Here is a 14,949-nt window from a genome sequence, read left to right on the forward strand (position 1 = left end):
TAGATTCCCTTTATATTGTGCTGTGCTGTAACAATTTGTTTCAATATTGTAGTGTAGAGATTGTTACACTGAACAAAAGTCTGAAAAAGTATTTTTTTAAAAAGATGTTTACATCCTCAGCCATTTCCAGCATCAGGAATATTGTAACGTTACCTAATTTTCACTACTCTTTAATTTAAAGATAGGCATGTAAACAGGATGTGATCAGGTCTGTGTAGTTTGCTGTTTGAGAACATTTTAAGAAGGCACTTGTAGCTCGTGCATTCGCAACATGGAGCCACAGTGATGGCCTTAGACTGTCCAACCAACCAATCACAGTCAAGGATTTTCACAGCTACCCAAACAGGAAACAAAAAGCACCAAAACAAAATCACTTCTAATATTTTTTTTAGTGGAGCAAATTAAAGATTGGAACATTGGGTGAATGTCGAAGCCAAAATATTCAGTGAAAGACACCTTTAAAAAAAATTAAACAGACAGCTTAAAAAATCTAATCAATCCTATATCTGGGCCGGGATTCTCCGAAATCCCAGCCAAGTGTTGATTCCGGCGTCAAAACCGGCGCGAGCGACACCGGTGTCAACGAGCCTCTAGGCCCAGGCATTCACCCCTTCCTTGGGGGCTAGAACGGTGCCGGAGTGCTATGCGCTGCTCCCGCACCGAACCGGCCAACCATGGCCGGCACAGGTCCGCGCATGCGCGCGCCACGGCCGACGCGGGTCCTCGCATGTGCACCATGGCCATCTCAGCGCTGGGCCCCTGTAGGGCTCCGCCATATTTTCTTCGGGCCCGGGCGGAGACCCCCGTGGCGTGCACACGAGGACCCGCTCCAGCCGTGGCATGCGCATGCGCGATCGGCGGGCGGGCTCATTCCGGGGTGGCCTATGTTCCTCCGCGCCGGGCCCCTGTAGGGCTCTGCCATATTCCCCGGGGGCCGGCGCGGAGGAACATAGCCCCCCCCCCCCGGAACGAGCCCACCCGCCGGTTGGTTGCCCCCAAGCGCGGGGCTGACCACCGTGGAGCACCCCCCCCCCCCCCCCCGAGTCGGCTCCCCCCCCCCCCGCCCCCCCACCAGGACGGCCCCCGCAGCCAGAACGCCGAGATCCCACCGGGTAGGACCACATGCAAACCACGGCGACGGGACTCGGCGGGCACTCGGCCCGTCGAGCGCAAAATCGCCGGGGTGGGCCGCTTTCAACGGCCCCCGACCAGCGCCACGGCGACCGCGCGATTGCCGCCGATTCTCCGGTCGCTGGAGAATCGGCGGCCCGGCATTGGAGCGGCGTGGCAGGATTCACGCCCCCCCCCGCCCATTCTCTGACCCGGCGCGGGATCAGAGAATCCCGGCCCTGATTTTCACAAATCTAAAATTGCTTTTTCATTTTCTGCAGTTCTTCAAATTTGATTCATCGCACTGCTGTTAAAAATCCAGTTACACCTGATCGAACAAGGTGTTTTTATGGGGTTTCGAGCAGGGATGTTGGGGCAAGCAAGTTGAAATTCCCGCTGTTTTCAGCGGTTGCCAGCTCTCGGAGAGGTCGGGGGTGTTAGGGGATGTGGGGGAGGGGAGCTAGATCCACATCGCAGCCAGTAGTGGAGCCCTGAGTAACAGACTGTAACATAAGGATTGCTGCAGCAGCCTGACATTGTGGTGATTTTAGAGGGTATTAGTGGTGAAGCTGACAGTTTTCCACCAACTGCATCTGTTCCAACCAAAAGTACCAGCCCACCAACCTGAATTAACAGGAATTTCCACTAGTAAATTTTATTCCCTCACATGAGGCAGGAGGGAATGAGTTCAATTATAATCATCCCAGAAAACTACTGCCTCTTTTAAACTCAGTTCCTATCCATGCTACATTAACTGGGGCCTTTCTAAGAGGACTGATTGAGTAAATTGGGTTGAATGATACCATTAGGACCCCCAATGTTATTTTACCCAGTGGCTGAATGGGGTGGTTGTCATGGTTACCTCATTCAGTCCAGATATGGTTTAAATTTTCCGATATGGGAGAAAAGAAACAAGGTTATTTGTCTGAGGCGCTCCCACGAAGAACATCTGGCTTCTGCTGCCATCGGCAACAGCCCCACCCCCAAACACACACATACACGTCTCACACAATCATCCAATCCCCTGTTATCTATCTGAATCTGAGTGGGTGGCCTCAAGGCTGCCCCATCTTTGCCTGCCAGCAGGCTAATCTCTCTTTTGTTCCATCTCAGATGGGCATGCAGCAGGTTGGAAGCATATCACATGGATTCTAGTGGATCAAGAAGGTGGCTCACCACCACCTTCTCACGGGCAGTTGACGTTAGGCAACCTAGCTGCATTTCCTGCACTGAAGAGCTCCGATGGCACCCTGATTGCTCAATGCAATACCTGGACCAACCCAAAGTCACATACTGGGGGGTCCTTGAGCCCCCCGCACCCCACCTCACATAGGCAGGGCAGCGTGGGGCCCGATCCCCAGTATGGGAAACATGCCACCTGGAAACATGCCACCTGGGCACCTTGCCCCTGCCAGCTTCGTGCCCTGGCAGTGCCCTTCCAGGGTGCCAGGCTGGCAGTGCCAAGCTGTCGGATGGTATCAGCAGTGCCAAGGTACCATCCTGGCCAGAATACAACCACCCGGAGGTCTCCGATCACCTGGGAGACCCCCGATCACCTGGGAGACCCCCCCGCCTCTCCCTCCAAGTGCCATTCCATCTGATCCCCTTTTTTGGGGACCAGTAGTAATATGCACCTGGCTGGGGTCTCTTTGGCGAAGCCGGTCGATACCGGGTGCTGGGTCAATCTGGCAAAGGCAGAGTTCAGCGAGTCTGACTCCCCCCAGGCGGAATCCAGATCGCAACATCTCGCAAGATCTCATTAGATCTCATGGGGCATACCGACCGTCAGGTATCCCGGAAAAAACCTCTCCCGGGATCTACCGGCCGGGTCCCGTCCCAATTCCCGCAGGATGTGGCTGGTAAATCACGCCCCCTGCTCCCAATTAAAATTGGCCCTATTATTTCTGTGGGAGCTCTTTTGCTACAGTATTACAAATCCATTCCCATTCCCCAACGCACTCTCTGAGTCTATGATGACAGGGTAAATTTTCACCCCCACTGCCTGAGTGACAATCAGGCACAGGTCAATGCCCTTTATACAACCTAACTTACTGAATTACTGGCTGACATGCTGCCAGACTGTAGCCACCTGAGTTGGCCACTTCCCGACTTAAAATGGAGAACTGCAAAGGCTGAAGGGAAATTCAGCCAACACAGGCAAAAACTAGCAGGTGCAAAGTTACTGTGTATTAGACTCTGCAGAAACCCAGACAGCATCGATACAAGCAGCCATCTGCATAGTAATGTAGCAGCCATCTACATAGTAATGAGCGATCCCCGGGAACAATCAAAACATTTTAAAGTAAACAAGGCAAAGCCAGACTCCTCGGCGCCAGCAGGAGCCAACACAAAAGAGGTTAACGGACACTTAAAGACCGCCCAATGATCAGGGAAGAGCTCCAGTATTGGAGAGATCGAACCAAGTGATTAGAACGAAGTCCAATCACTTGAAACCAGGTACGGGGTCCGCGCCGAAGGGCGGGAAGTCCCTGGGGACTATAAAGCAAAGCCCCCAAGTTCAAATCGTCCTTCTTGACAGGGTCAGTCAGCAACGCGAAGCAACCCCTGAGAGGGAACTGTCCAGCGGCCTCCAAACAAGTAAGTCAAGTCAACGCTCGCTACGAGATAGGCGCTCCTAGCTACCAGTCCATACCAGCTTTTGAATCCTGCAGACTCAGGACCCAAACAAAAGGCCATTTGTTCCCCTGACCTGGTGGGCCAGTCCGAAGCTAAGTATAGGCCTGTTAGTGATAGAAATAGCCTAGAAAGTAGAGTTTATGCATGAGTAGCGATTTACTGTGTATAATAAATGTGTATTGATTTGAATCTTACTAATTGGTGTGTTGAGTTATTGATCATTACTTGAACTTGAACCTCGTGGTGGTATCATAAAGATACCGGGCGACTCTAGAGCAAAGGTTATAAAACAGAGCCAATTGAACCAACCAAAAGTTAGCAACAAGACCCGCTGAGTTTTTCAGCATTTTCAGTTTTTGCCCACCTGACTTACATTCTGTAGCGTTTACAGGTCTGCAGCGTTGTAAAAGGGGCAGGCATCAACCAAACAAGACTGACATTATAACTAAAAGACTCACGTAGTTGCTGTGAGATCGGTACAAGCCAGAGAGTGTAACATGTATACCGGCATGAACATGTCACTGAGCAATGTCAGGCACACCACCAAGGCCCTGTTTGATACTGAAGCCCAAGAAGGTGCAATGATGACCTTCATAGGACCGGTTTGAGTGACAGAAACAACAGAACATACAGGTCACTTTACTGTGCTTATCAGACCGGACGCTTTATGAGCAGCTGAACTGTTGACACTTTGCCAATGGTTGACAGTATGGGACGCAAGCGGCAAAAATAGTGATTTTCATTCCCGGTGGGAGTGTCCACTAATCCTACCTGAGTTGGCGGTCTGGCTGATACCGGGTGCCAGGCCATGTTTAAATCATGGAGATAAGCTACTCGTCTGTTTCTGTCAGAAAACAGCAGCTGACCAGTGAAGAAAGACAGAATGTAGGAAACCCAAAGGTAGCAGAAGAAACCTGCCAGCTGCGAGGCAAGACCAGGATTTTGGGAGAAGTGTGGACAGGGGGAGCCGCTGAGGTGTTCTGGAGTCTGGTATATGGGGTGGGAGGACCCCAGGCAGCAGATGTTTGGACTTATTGTTTAGGGTCCAGAGAAGCATTCCTGCTCCATGGAATCCAATTGACAAATGAAGCTTATCTCATTGTCCAAAGGGAGCTTCACCTGCCACCAGAACCAGCAGTGCCGACAGAGGGGGGCTGAATTTTAGCACAGTGTTCACCACACTGCACAAACTGTCTGGAAGGAAAGTCGGTGCGACACTGACTGACATTGAACAGCACCGTCCTACAGCCACAACATGCCGTGGACAGCCTTCAGCAGGTGAGGGTCAGACATCCGTCCCTCTGGAAGTCCTTCGGGAGTTGCCAGCCAATCTGACAGGACAACAGCTCTCGCAGTAGAGCAAGAACTCAGTAGTAGGTGCTGCTGGAGAGCCCAAAGAGAAGAGCAATGGACGCTGGAGGACCCTGGGTAAGGAAAGTCCGGAGTTTTTTGGGGCAGGACGGGATCAGGGAGCTAAGGCGAGGGTCGGGGGGGAGGGGGGGAGGGGGGGGGAGGTTTTGAAGGCCAAGCGGGAGAGAACAAAGAGAGGGGTATCATCATGAGGGATTCCCCCATGTGCACGGGGAACACCCCCCAAAAAAAATACACACCCACCCCCTCCTTCTTTCATGCCTTTTCCACAGTTATGAAAGAATGGTCTCCTAAATTTCACCCACCTGCCCACCCAAGAATTCCAGGGTGTGGGCAATGTATTATTCAGGTCAACTGGGTAATTGCCCGAAATAATATATATTTTTTAAATGGCAGTGGGTCTGCTGATTCCTGTGCCCACCTACCCATTGTATAGTGGGCACCAGGTTGGGGGTGGGCAGGAAGGACCTGGCCTACCCACCCGTCATATTTTACATGCCCTACAACACCAAGCCATGCAGAAAACACGCCTGGCATGGTGGGGTAAAATCCAGCCCAGAGAATCGGGGGAAGAGAGCGAGGACTGGCATTGCTCTATTTCAACAGCTTAGCCCCTCCATTCCCACCAAGAGTTAAAATTGCCCCTAATTTCCTTGCGAATAAGTTTGTTGAACAAGATGTGAACTAAACTTGTAGGTAACAAATACACATTAAACAAGTGACATGTTTCATACACAGGGAGGGTATATGGAAAAGTCAGATTACCCCCTTTCCGATTAGTAGACCTCCTGTTAAATTCGCAGCAAGCAGAGCTCTGTATAGAAGATGAAAATTTGCCCCTATATGTTTAACAGGCATCTAGATATACTTAACACTGGCGTCCACTTAAGTATCAATTCAGTGGGGATAATTTTGGTTAATACCAGAGAAGTCATTTCCATTGACTTCATAAAAATCAGGAGAGAAGTATAATGAGCAGTTAATATTGTCCAAAATCAAAACTCCCCATGGTAAGTAAAATATATTAAGTGCAGCGAGCAATACGATTGAATATTTCATAATTATACGATACCTTAATATCAGGAAACTGGCCCAAGTATGTGTCCAAGGTTAGCAAAGCCTGATCCACCAGCTTCTGGTGAAAGTCTGCCCACAATAAATCAGAATTCTGAGGAACAAAGAGAAGATAATTGCAGAGTGTAACAACAATAGTATCGTTTATCAGTGTCTTAATCCAAGCAATACTGGAGCAATCAGAGAGAAATGGTCAAATCAATAGTGGGAACTACAACAAGAATGTACAAACAGATGATAAAACCCAAACGATTAAAAATAATTGATCTACAAATGGCCTGACCTGATACATTAGCACACAAGCTTCCAGAAATGAACGCACACATGCTCGCTCACTCTCACACATACCCTCTCTCACACACTCTATCTCACATTGAGCACTTGAGTGCCAATGTCTTCAAGTTAACGTCACTCTCCTCCTTGTAGGTATAAAAGGCATATAACTGGATTGAATTTTTCAGATGGCGACTGTAAAGTTTAGGCCATAGAGAAAGAGAACTTGGAGGGAATGGGAATAATGAAATCAGAGCCCTCTGCCAATATCCTTTGGTGAAGGAAACCTTTCCCATATTCATTGTGGCCTAGATGTGACTTCAGCTGACCAAAATGGTTGATTCTTAGCTGCCCTCTGAATGGGCAATGCAAGCCATTCATTCAGAAAAATGCTTCTAAGAAGATGATTCATCACCATCTTCCCATGAGCTACTAAGGGATGGCCGATAATTTCCAGCCTTGCAAGACGTCATCCTGAAAATTAGTTTCTTTAAAACTCAGGATTCATTTCCCGTTATTCTTTGTTCACATGCACAGACCATAGGGCTGAACGTTTGGGGCACCCACCTGAGGCGAGGGTGCCCTAAAATACTAGTTCCTGGCAGCGTATTAATTTCAATTTCAATCCCAGCACTGGCAATAATCACCAGGGCGGGAAGGAGGGTGGGACAGGAATCCCACTCCACTCCCAATGCCTCCAATTAAATTTATTAAAAAGCTCAATCAGAGCTGGTCAGAGGCTGAGGTTCACGTTTTACCCACCACACCTGAACCTGATCAGCTGAAGGCAGGAAGGTAAACTGTGGGCACACCCTGGTTTCTTAAGTGGGTCAAAGTGGGACTGGACACTTGGTAAGGGAGCGCATTTGACAGTTCACAAGTTACGGACTGAATAATATGTCCCATAATGGCGCATAGAATTCACATCCGGAAGTAATTGGCTTTCCCTCTCCCACCCTCTCACCATCAAGGAACACTGCATAAAACAGCAATTAGCTAATAGTGGGCCTGAGGGCGGGTTTCAAGGCCGGGAGGCCGAATACCTTTCTCCCATCCGTCCAATCAGAGTTGGCTGGTGGGATGTCCACCTCCTACAGTTGGTAGCTGTGACCTGGAAGGAGGTCATGGGAGCCACCTAGCATGTGTCAGGTGATACAGCAAATGCATTAGTCTTCAATCCGAAGTCAGCATTTATTTGTCAGAGATAGTGGGCACGATTTAACGAAATGGGATCAAAATCTCATAGTGAGCCGTTAAGCCGCATGTTTCCCCGCACTCGCAGCACTGAGAAACACAATGCTATTAAACGTCACTCGGGTTAGATAGGGGGCCTCAGTGGGGAGCGTCGGAGACCTGTTTTTTGCGATGAGGATACACTTTCTGCTAATGGTGCTGAGCATTGTGATTTTGCACGCTCATTGAATGCTTTCAAATGGCACATAACATAATTTTTTCTGTGTCTCCCGCATAGGTGAAGCCTCTGCGCAGATGAAGCCTCTCGGTCTGACTATTGCTTCCGAGGAGGATGCAGGTTCACATCCTCGCCCTGTTCCAAGCACCAGTGCAGACACTGTCATCTCCACAGGGATTAGCGCTTACTGGATGTCCAGCACGATGCGTGTGGACATTTGGCAAATAAAGCAGAGAGATTGTGAGTTCTGACACAGACTGTGGAGGTGTTCATCCAGGCCATGTGCACTGCGATTACCCACTCTTTGGAGCATCAGGTTTCCTCTGTGGAAGTCCTGGAGGAACAAACCAAGCATACTGCAAACGCAATTGTGAGTCGGCGCTCCAATCTGCATGCAATTAATCTTGTCCTGAGCTCAGGGTCCCAGAGCCAGTGCACTGTTCCAGCTCCTGGGACCTCATGGGAAGATAGACAAGAACAAGCGAACTTCCATGATGGAGGATGAGCAGTCGCTGCCACCATCTGGAAGCATCTCTCAGGGCACTTCTAATTGAGGCAGCCTCTCCTCCACCCATCAACCACTAACACAGCCATTGTCGACTGCCTTAGTGACAGAAACTGATCCTGTGACTCAACTTTTAACTTGACGGGGTCCTCAAGGCCTCAGCCACCAAAGTCATCCGGGACAATGGAGAAAGCAGATCAGCATCCTCTCTCCTGGGGGCCTCGCATGCGAAGGACTCAAAACTGTGAGTGTGCTTGACAGTACCCATCTTTCTCATGGCTCTCATATTGCACAGAGAATGACTTTGAGATACCTGTGGCACATGCATCTCTGAGACCAAGAAATCCTAACCTATTGGAGTATCCTCCTTACTGAGGCATGCCTTTTGTCATCCATTCGGTCACATCCAGGGCCTTACACCTCTACATTGGGATGTTCCCTCTCCTCGTCTTCACCCTCATTGTCAGATGAATGGCTGCTATCTAGCATCACGTCTTCCTCAAGGGAATCCCCTCTCTGAATGGTGAGGTTATGGAGTGCTCAACACGCGGTTACCATGGGTGACACTCGTGTTGGAGCATACTGCAATTCTCCTCCTGATCTGTCAGGCATCTGAACATCATCTTCAGTAGTCCAATTGTCTGCTCTACAATGGCCTTGGTGCTTTAGTGGCTGTTGTTGCAGGTCCTCTCTACATCTGTTCTCGGGGCCCTAACTGCAGTCATGAGCCATCTCTTCAAAGGGTCACTTGTCATCTAGAAGCCAACCATCCAGGGCATCGACTCCAGTGAACAGTTCTGGCACCTGAGTGTTATGCAGAATGTAAGCGGCATGGTGCTGCTTGGGTACCTTGCCCACACCTGCCAAACCCATCGATTGTGGTCTCAGACTGACTGGACGTTCAAGTAGTAAATGATCAGGGCTCGCTTGGCAACATGTGCACTGTCAATCGCCCTGTGGACCCTCGGGGAAACCTGCGATCGTTGAAAGTCTTTCTGCATCTCTGTTGATGCATCATTATGCCTGCATTAGCTTCTTGCTTCGTGAATCTCTGCCACCCTGATGCGCCATCAGTGCATCTTGAACCACTTCTGATCTTCTTCCTCTTCCTCTCAATCGCCTCCACACTGCAGGATGCATCTCCCACAGAGACAATTTTTACCATGTTTTCCCGACCAAGAAGGGAGAGGTGCAATTGAAAGTCTAAGTTCACCCCTCAGCTGGAAAAGAGAGCATTCAAAATAACAAATGTTTACCATGGAAACACATCTTTCTATATCTCGCACAGCCAGCATTCACAGCACCCTGAACTGCTGAATCCATATCTTTTTATTAAAACAGTAAAAAAATATATACAAGGCCGAACGGTACAAACACTCATTTTGTGTTGGAGAAACAGGGTACCCTCCCCTCAGTACCAATGTACGGGAAGAGGGGGTGGATACTCTGATTATTAAAACAGTTCACATCACATTCCTACAAAAAAACGAATGGTACAAGCATTAAACTTTGTGCTGGAGAGACCAGGGGCGGGATTCTGCGGGAATCGGCGGAGCGGGCCACTCCAGCGCAAAGGAGTGGCTCCAGTCACCTCCAGGGCCCATTCCTCGAAGGAGGTGAGGATTCTTAAGTCCGGCATCCCACTGGCAATCTGGGCCCTCTCCCGGAAATTGTGCGACAGTTTTTCCTGAGGAGACAGAGAGGGCATTGTTTGCCTCACCTGTGGTTCACAGTGGTGGGAGGAGGGTGTGAAGGAAGGATTGGGAGGCTTGAAGGGAGTGGGGTGGACGAGGGTTGAAGGGAGAGGGGGGTGGAGGGAGGATTGGGGGTCACATGCAGAGTTGATGGGGTGGATGCTCACGTGGGTGCGGAAAGGTCTTGCTGACCTTTTTCCGGCACTGGAGGCCAGTCCTCCTAGTCACACTCCTGGCATCCACAGCTGCCACCACCTCGTCCCAGGCAGCACTGGCTGCGCCTCCAGGACCCTCGGGGAAACAGGACATCCCTCCTGGCCTCCACTGCGTCGAGGAGCCTCCTCAGATCTGCATCTCCAAATCTTGAGGCCTGTCTCCTGCCCTTGTTGCAAGCTGACTGGGATTGGCTGAGCAAGTGCAGCTTAAGTACTGCTCCACATTGTTAGCAGGGGGCTGGCGAGCGAAATGCCAGCTAATTGGCTGGCGAGCCTTCATTTGTGGCGAGACGCCCATTGAGCCTCGTTAAGTGGACCAATTAGCATTGAATAGCGTTGCTGGCCTCGCTGGGCTAAGCGCCAGGAAGCTAGCGGCAGTTCCCGTTTGCCACTATACTTAGAAATCTTTCCGGAGAATTGCGCCTAAAGTTTCTTCTTTTACTTAAAGTAACTGTAGTAACTATTAACTGTAAAGCTATTTCTTTGGTACTACTGTGGTTAATTCTGTAATTAAATTAAAGTTTGTTTTAACATTAAAGATGCCTATGGGTCTGTGTTATCACTCCTGTGGCGCAGTAATATTTCTTCACAGTTTTACAAATTGGAAATAGTTGGGTTCTATTTTAGGATACTAAAACCACTGCCTCCTCAATTTCCACTATCACTTCCCACAACATCCTTGGATGCATTGCATCCAGTCCTGCTGGTTTATCAGCTTTAAGTGCAGGCAGCTTATCCAAGACCATTTCCTTTTCAATTTTAAACCCTTCTCGTGTATTAATTGCCCCTGTTTCACCATAGCCTGGGTAGCATCTTCTTATTGGGTGAAGACAGGTGCAAAGCATTTATTTAATACCTCAGCTGTGCCCTTTGCCTCCACACATAAATCCTACTTTTGGTTCTTACACCTCCTTTTACCATTCTTTTATGACTAGAGAGAACTTTTGGATTTCCTTTTATGTTAGCCACCTGTCTCTTTTCATACTCTCTCTTTCCTTCTCTTATTTGTTTCTTCCTTTTCCCTCTGAAACTTCACTCAGCCACATTCTCCACTGTATTATCCACCTCACATTTGTTATAAGCATAGTTTTTCTTCCTTCACCTTAATCTCTATGTTATCCAGGGAGATCTGGATTTGTTTGCACAACCTTTCAAAGGAACATACCTCGACTGTGCCTGAATCAATCTCTTCTCCGAAGGTTGATCATTGTTCAGTTACCATTTTTCCCGCCAACCTTTGAGTCCAATTCATTTGGCCCAGAAACAGGCTTGCCGCTTTGAAGTTGGCTTTCCCCCAGATAATTATTTTGAATTGTTGTTTGTACTTTTCCATAGCCAACCGAAAACATATGATACAATGATCATTGTCCTCTAAATATGTTCTGCAACAGGCTACAGGCACTTGATCTACTTGGCCCACCTCATTCTCCTTTCTCATTGGACTGTAAACACGGCTAAAATAAATTCTCCTGAACACACTCTTGTTTTACCCTCCATTGCCCTTTACACTACAACTGTTCCAGCCTCTTTTTGGGTCACTAAGGTCCCCCGTTATAACTACTCTATAAGTTTAGCCCCGCTCTATAATTTCCTCGCAAATTTGTTCCTAGCATCCTTCTCTAAAGATCCTGTAGTACAGGAAAGTTCTTGGGTGGTAAGAAAATAGAACGGGAGTGATCTGTGGAGATATTCAGGCTTAAGGACTACAAAGTATAGCGTATAGTGTTGAGTTAGTAGTTCTTGTTTTGTTTAATTCCTGTACATTAAAAGATTTTGTTTAAAACATAGAATCTTATGGTGCAATTCTTTCAGTTAACAACTGGGAGTTTGAATTTTTTTCTAAAAGTTAATGATCTCCCCAGAGACCAGGGGCGGGATTCTCCCACCCCCTGCCGGCTCGGAGAATCGCTAGGGGGCGGCGTGAATCCCGACCCGCCGCTCCAACGCCGACTGCCGAATTCTCCTGTGCCGGTGTTGGGTGGGGGCGGGAATCGCGCCGGACAGGGCTGTTGGCAATTCTCCGGGCCCCGATGGGCCGAGCGGCCGTCCATTTTTAGCTAGACCCGCCGGCGTGGATTAGACAAGGTCCATACCGGCGGGACCTCGCTTGGAGGGCTGCTTGTGGAGTCCTCGGAGGTGGGGGGGGGGGGGGGATCTGGCCCCAGAGGGGGCCCCCACGGTGTCCTGGCCCGCGATCGGGGCCCACCGATCTGTGGGCGGGCCTGTGCTGTGGGGCACTCTTTCCCTCCGCGCCGGCCTCTGTAAGGCTCCGCGATGGCCGGCGCGGAGAAGAAACACCCTGCGCATGCGGAGTAAACGCGCCAGCGGTTCTGCACATGCGCCAACTTGCACCGGCCGGCGGAGGCCCTTTGGCACTGGTTGGCGCGGCACCAACCACTCCAGCGCCGGCCTAGCCCCCGAAAGTGCAGAGGATTTCGCACCTTCCGGGCGGCCCGATGCCGGATCGGTTCACGCCGCTCTTTGGCAACGATAGACCCCGCCCAGTCAATTGCGGGTGAATCCCGGTCCAGAACACCAGGAACTACAGCGCAGGAATCAGCACTTGATTTATTTTCAGTTACTATTTTGTGACAAATGACCCTGTTGCAACAGTCTAATATCTTGCTAGGTACAAGCGTTTGTGTTTGTTTTATTTAAATAATTTTTTCTTTTTTTCAATTAAGGGACAATTTAGTGTACCCTGGGTTGTGGGGATGTAACCCACGCAGGCAAGGGGAGAATGTGCAAACTCCACACGGACAGTGACCCGAGGCCAGGATCAAACCTGGGTCCTCGGTGTCCACCGCGTTGACCCTGTATTTGTGCTATTAAAGTGTTTCCGGATAAAGCCACAATTTGTATCTAACAATTTTTGTGCAGTGAAAGTTAGCAATCTTTATACCAATCATAAAAGACATGTATTTCTGTCGCACTTTCCCAGTTCTCTCATCATTAGCGTTCCCAAAAGAGGTAGCTTAATTTATATACTCTTAATCTTACCTGTCCCACAGCTTTAACATCATCCCTGCCATACCATTCAGGCTCGTAGACCTCATGCAGTGACTCTGTGAGCTTTGTGGAGGCTTCCTGCATCCCTGAAGAAAATAAATAGATCAGACTGTCAGAGGTTTTAGAGGTGTGCACTTGCACATTGATTTTGCACTTACATCAATAATGTTGACCATTATTTCTTTCAGTGTATGTATGGGGTTGTTTTAGCACAGTGGACTAAACAGCTGGCTTGTAATACAGAACAAGACCAGCAGCGCGGGTTCAATTCCAGTACCGGCGTCCCCGAACAGGCGCCGGAATGTGGTGACCAGAGACTTTTCAAAGTAACTTCATTGAAGCCTACTTGTGACAATAAGCTATTATTATTATGTAGATGCATTACTCCACCTTCAAATCGTACAGATTAGAAATAACTGGCAGGTTATTTATATATCAACCGAGGGTTGAGCATTTTTTAAGATTCAGAGCCAAATCAAAGAGTAAGGATTGAAACTTAACCTTGTTGTTTTTTCCACAGTTTGGACTGTACTGAACAACTGGCCACATGAATGAAGGAGAAATTAAGTAGATTCTGACATGAATAAACTGGTGAATGCAGCAATTGTTTTGGAGACCTGGAACGTGGAGCAAAATATCCATCTATGTTTGTGCTGCCCGAGCATCAGGAAATGGGGACGGATCCATACCTACAGTCACCCTCTAACATGTCCACTTCGCATCCCTGCGCATTTTATAGCCCACCTAATTTTCCAATGACTGTAATGACAGCCCAGGTGAGATCTTGCTCAGAATGCACGTTTGTATTTAAATTGGACAATAATGCCAGTGACATCCTGCATATCAACTTGACAACTCTGGACGCCTACAGCAACAGTATAGATCAGAGCAGCCATTGTTTCTAAGGAGAGGCACAATGGAGCCTAGCACATAAGGACCTGGACAGTGAATTTAGGCACACTGGAGTGTCCATGCCAAGCTAGCAGATTTTTCTATTTTGTGCACTAGGAATATATTTTACTGCAAGATAATCTATTTTGTTAAGGTGCTGGGTCAGTGGTCACTCATAGCAATGGACATTTCCTGCTGCACCCCAAGTGGTGAGTGCCCAAGTGCAGGTGGGAATCCCACCAAAACCATTACGCTGACTGTAATAAATTTGCTGTTGTTAGAGTCGGTTATTGGGTTTTGCTGAGGGAAAATGACTGTCTAGTTTTTCTATGGAGCTTCTGCCAATACCCTGCTTGGATAATTCAGAGTTAGAGTCACTGTCATGCACGAGTGCCTTTAAGAACTGGATGTTTAAGCAATGTACCTTTAAGAAAACAGTGATGTCATAGAGTGGGTGGAGCTCAGCTCAGGTCAGCCATTTTGCAGTTTAGTTTTGCAGTTTGCAGGAAAAAATACAAGGTGCTGGAGCAGAAGTCAACCAGCTAATATGTCTCTGCCATTCTACCGAAAATATATATATCCTTTAACCTGATGTGATACTGTTTAAAGGGGTTACGTCTCTTGGAAGTTTGAAGGAACATTTTAAGGAGTTATTTACTGTTGCAATATTTTCTGAGTTATCTTTGAAGTAAGGGGTGTTAAGAGATCCAATGTTTATTTAAGATGTTAAGTTGAGTTCATGGAATAAACAGCGTTTTG

The 14,949-nt window shown here is 48.5% G+C and overlaps 1 protein-coding gene across 5 annotated transcripts in view; it reads right to left on the reverse strand.

The window, feature by feature from the left end:
* The window catches only part of amph (amphiphysin), a 452,493-nt gene that overhangs the window by 257,686 nt on the left and 179,858 nt on the right, over positions 1–14,949 (reverse strand). For all 5 annotated transcript variants that reach the window (XM_072467226.1, XM_072467225.1, XM_072467224.1 and 2 more), the window contains exons 4-5: positions 13,291–13,385; positions 6,191–6,286 (exon numbers count right to left, since the gene is read on the reverse strand). In XM_072467226.1, coding sequence (XP_072323327.1) covers positions 6,191–6,286; positions 13,291–13,385 — 191 coding nt within the window. The remainder of the gene's footprint in view (positions 1–6,190; positions 6,287–13,290; positions 13,386–14,949) is intronic.

Source organism: Scyliorhinus torazame, chromosome 11 (genome assembly GCF_047496885.1).
Source record: "Scyliorhinus torazame isolate Kashiwa2021f chromosome 11, sScyTor2.1, whole genome shotgun sequence".
NCBI lineage: Eukaryota > Metazoa > Chordata > Chondrichthyes > Carcharhiniformes > Scyliorhinidae > Scyliorhinus > Scyliorhinus torazame.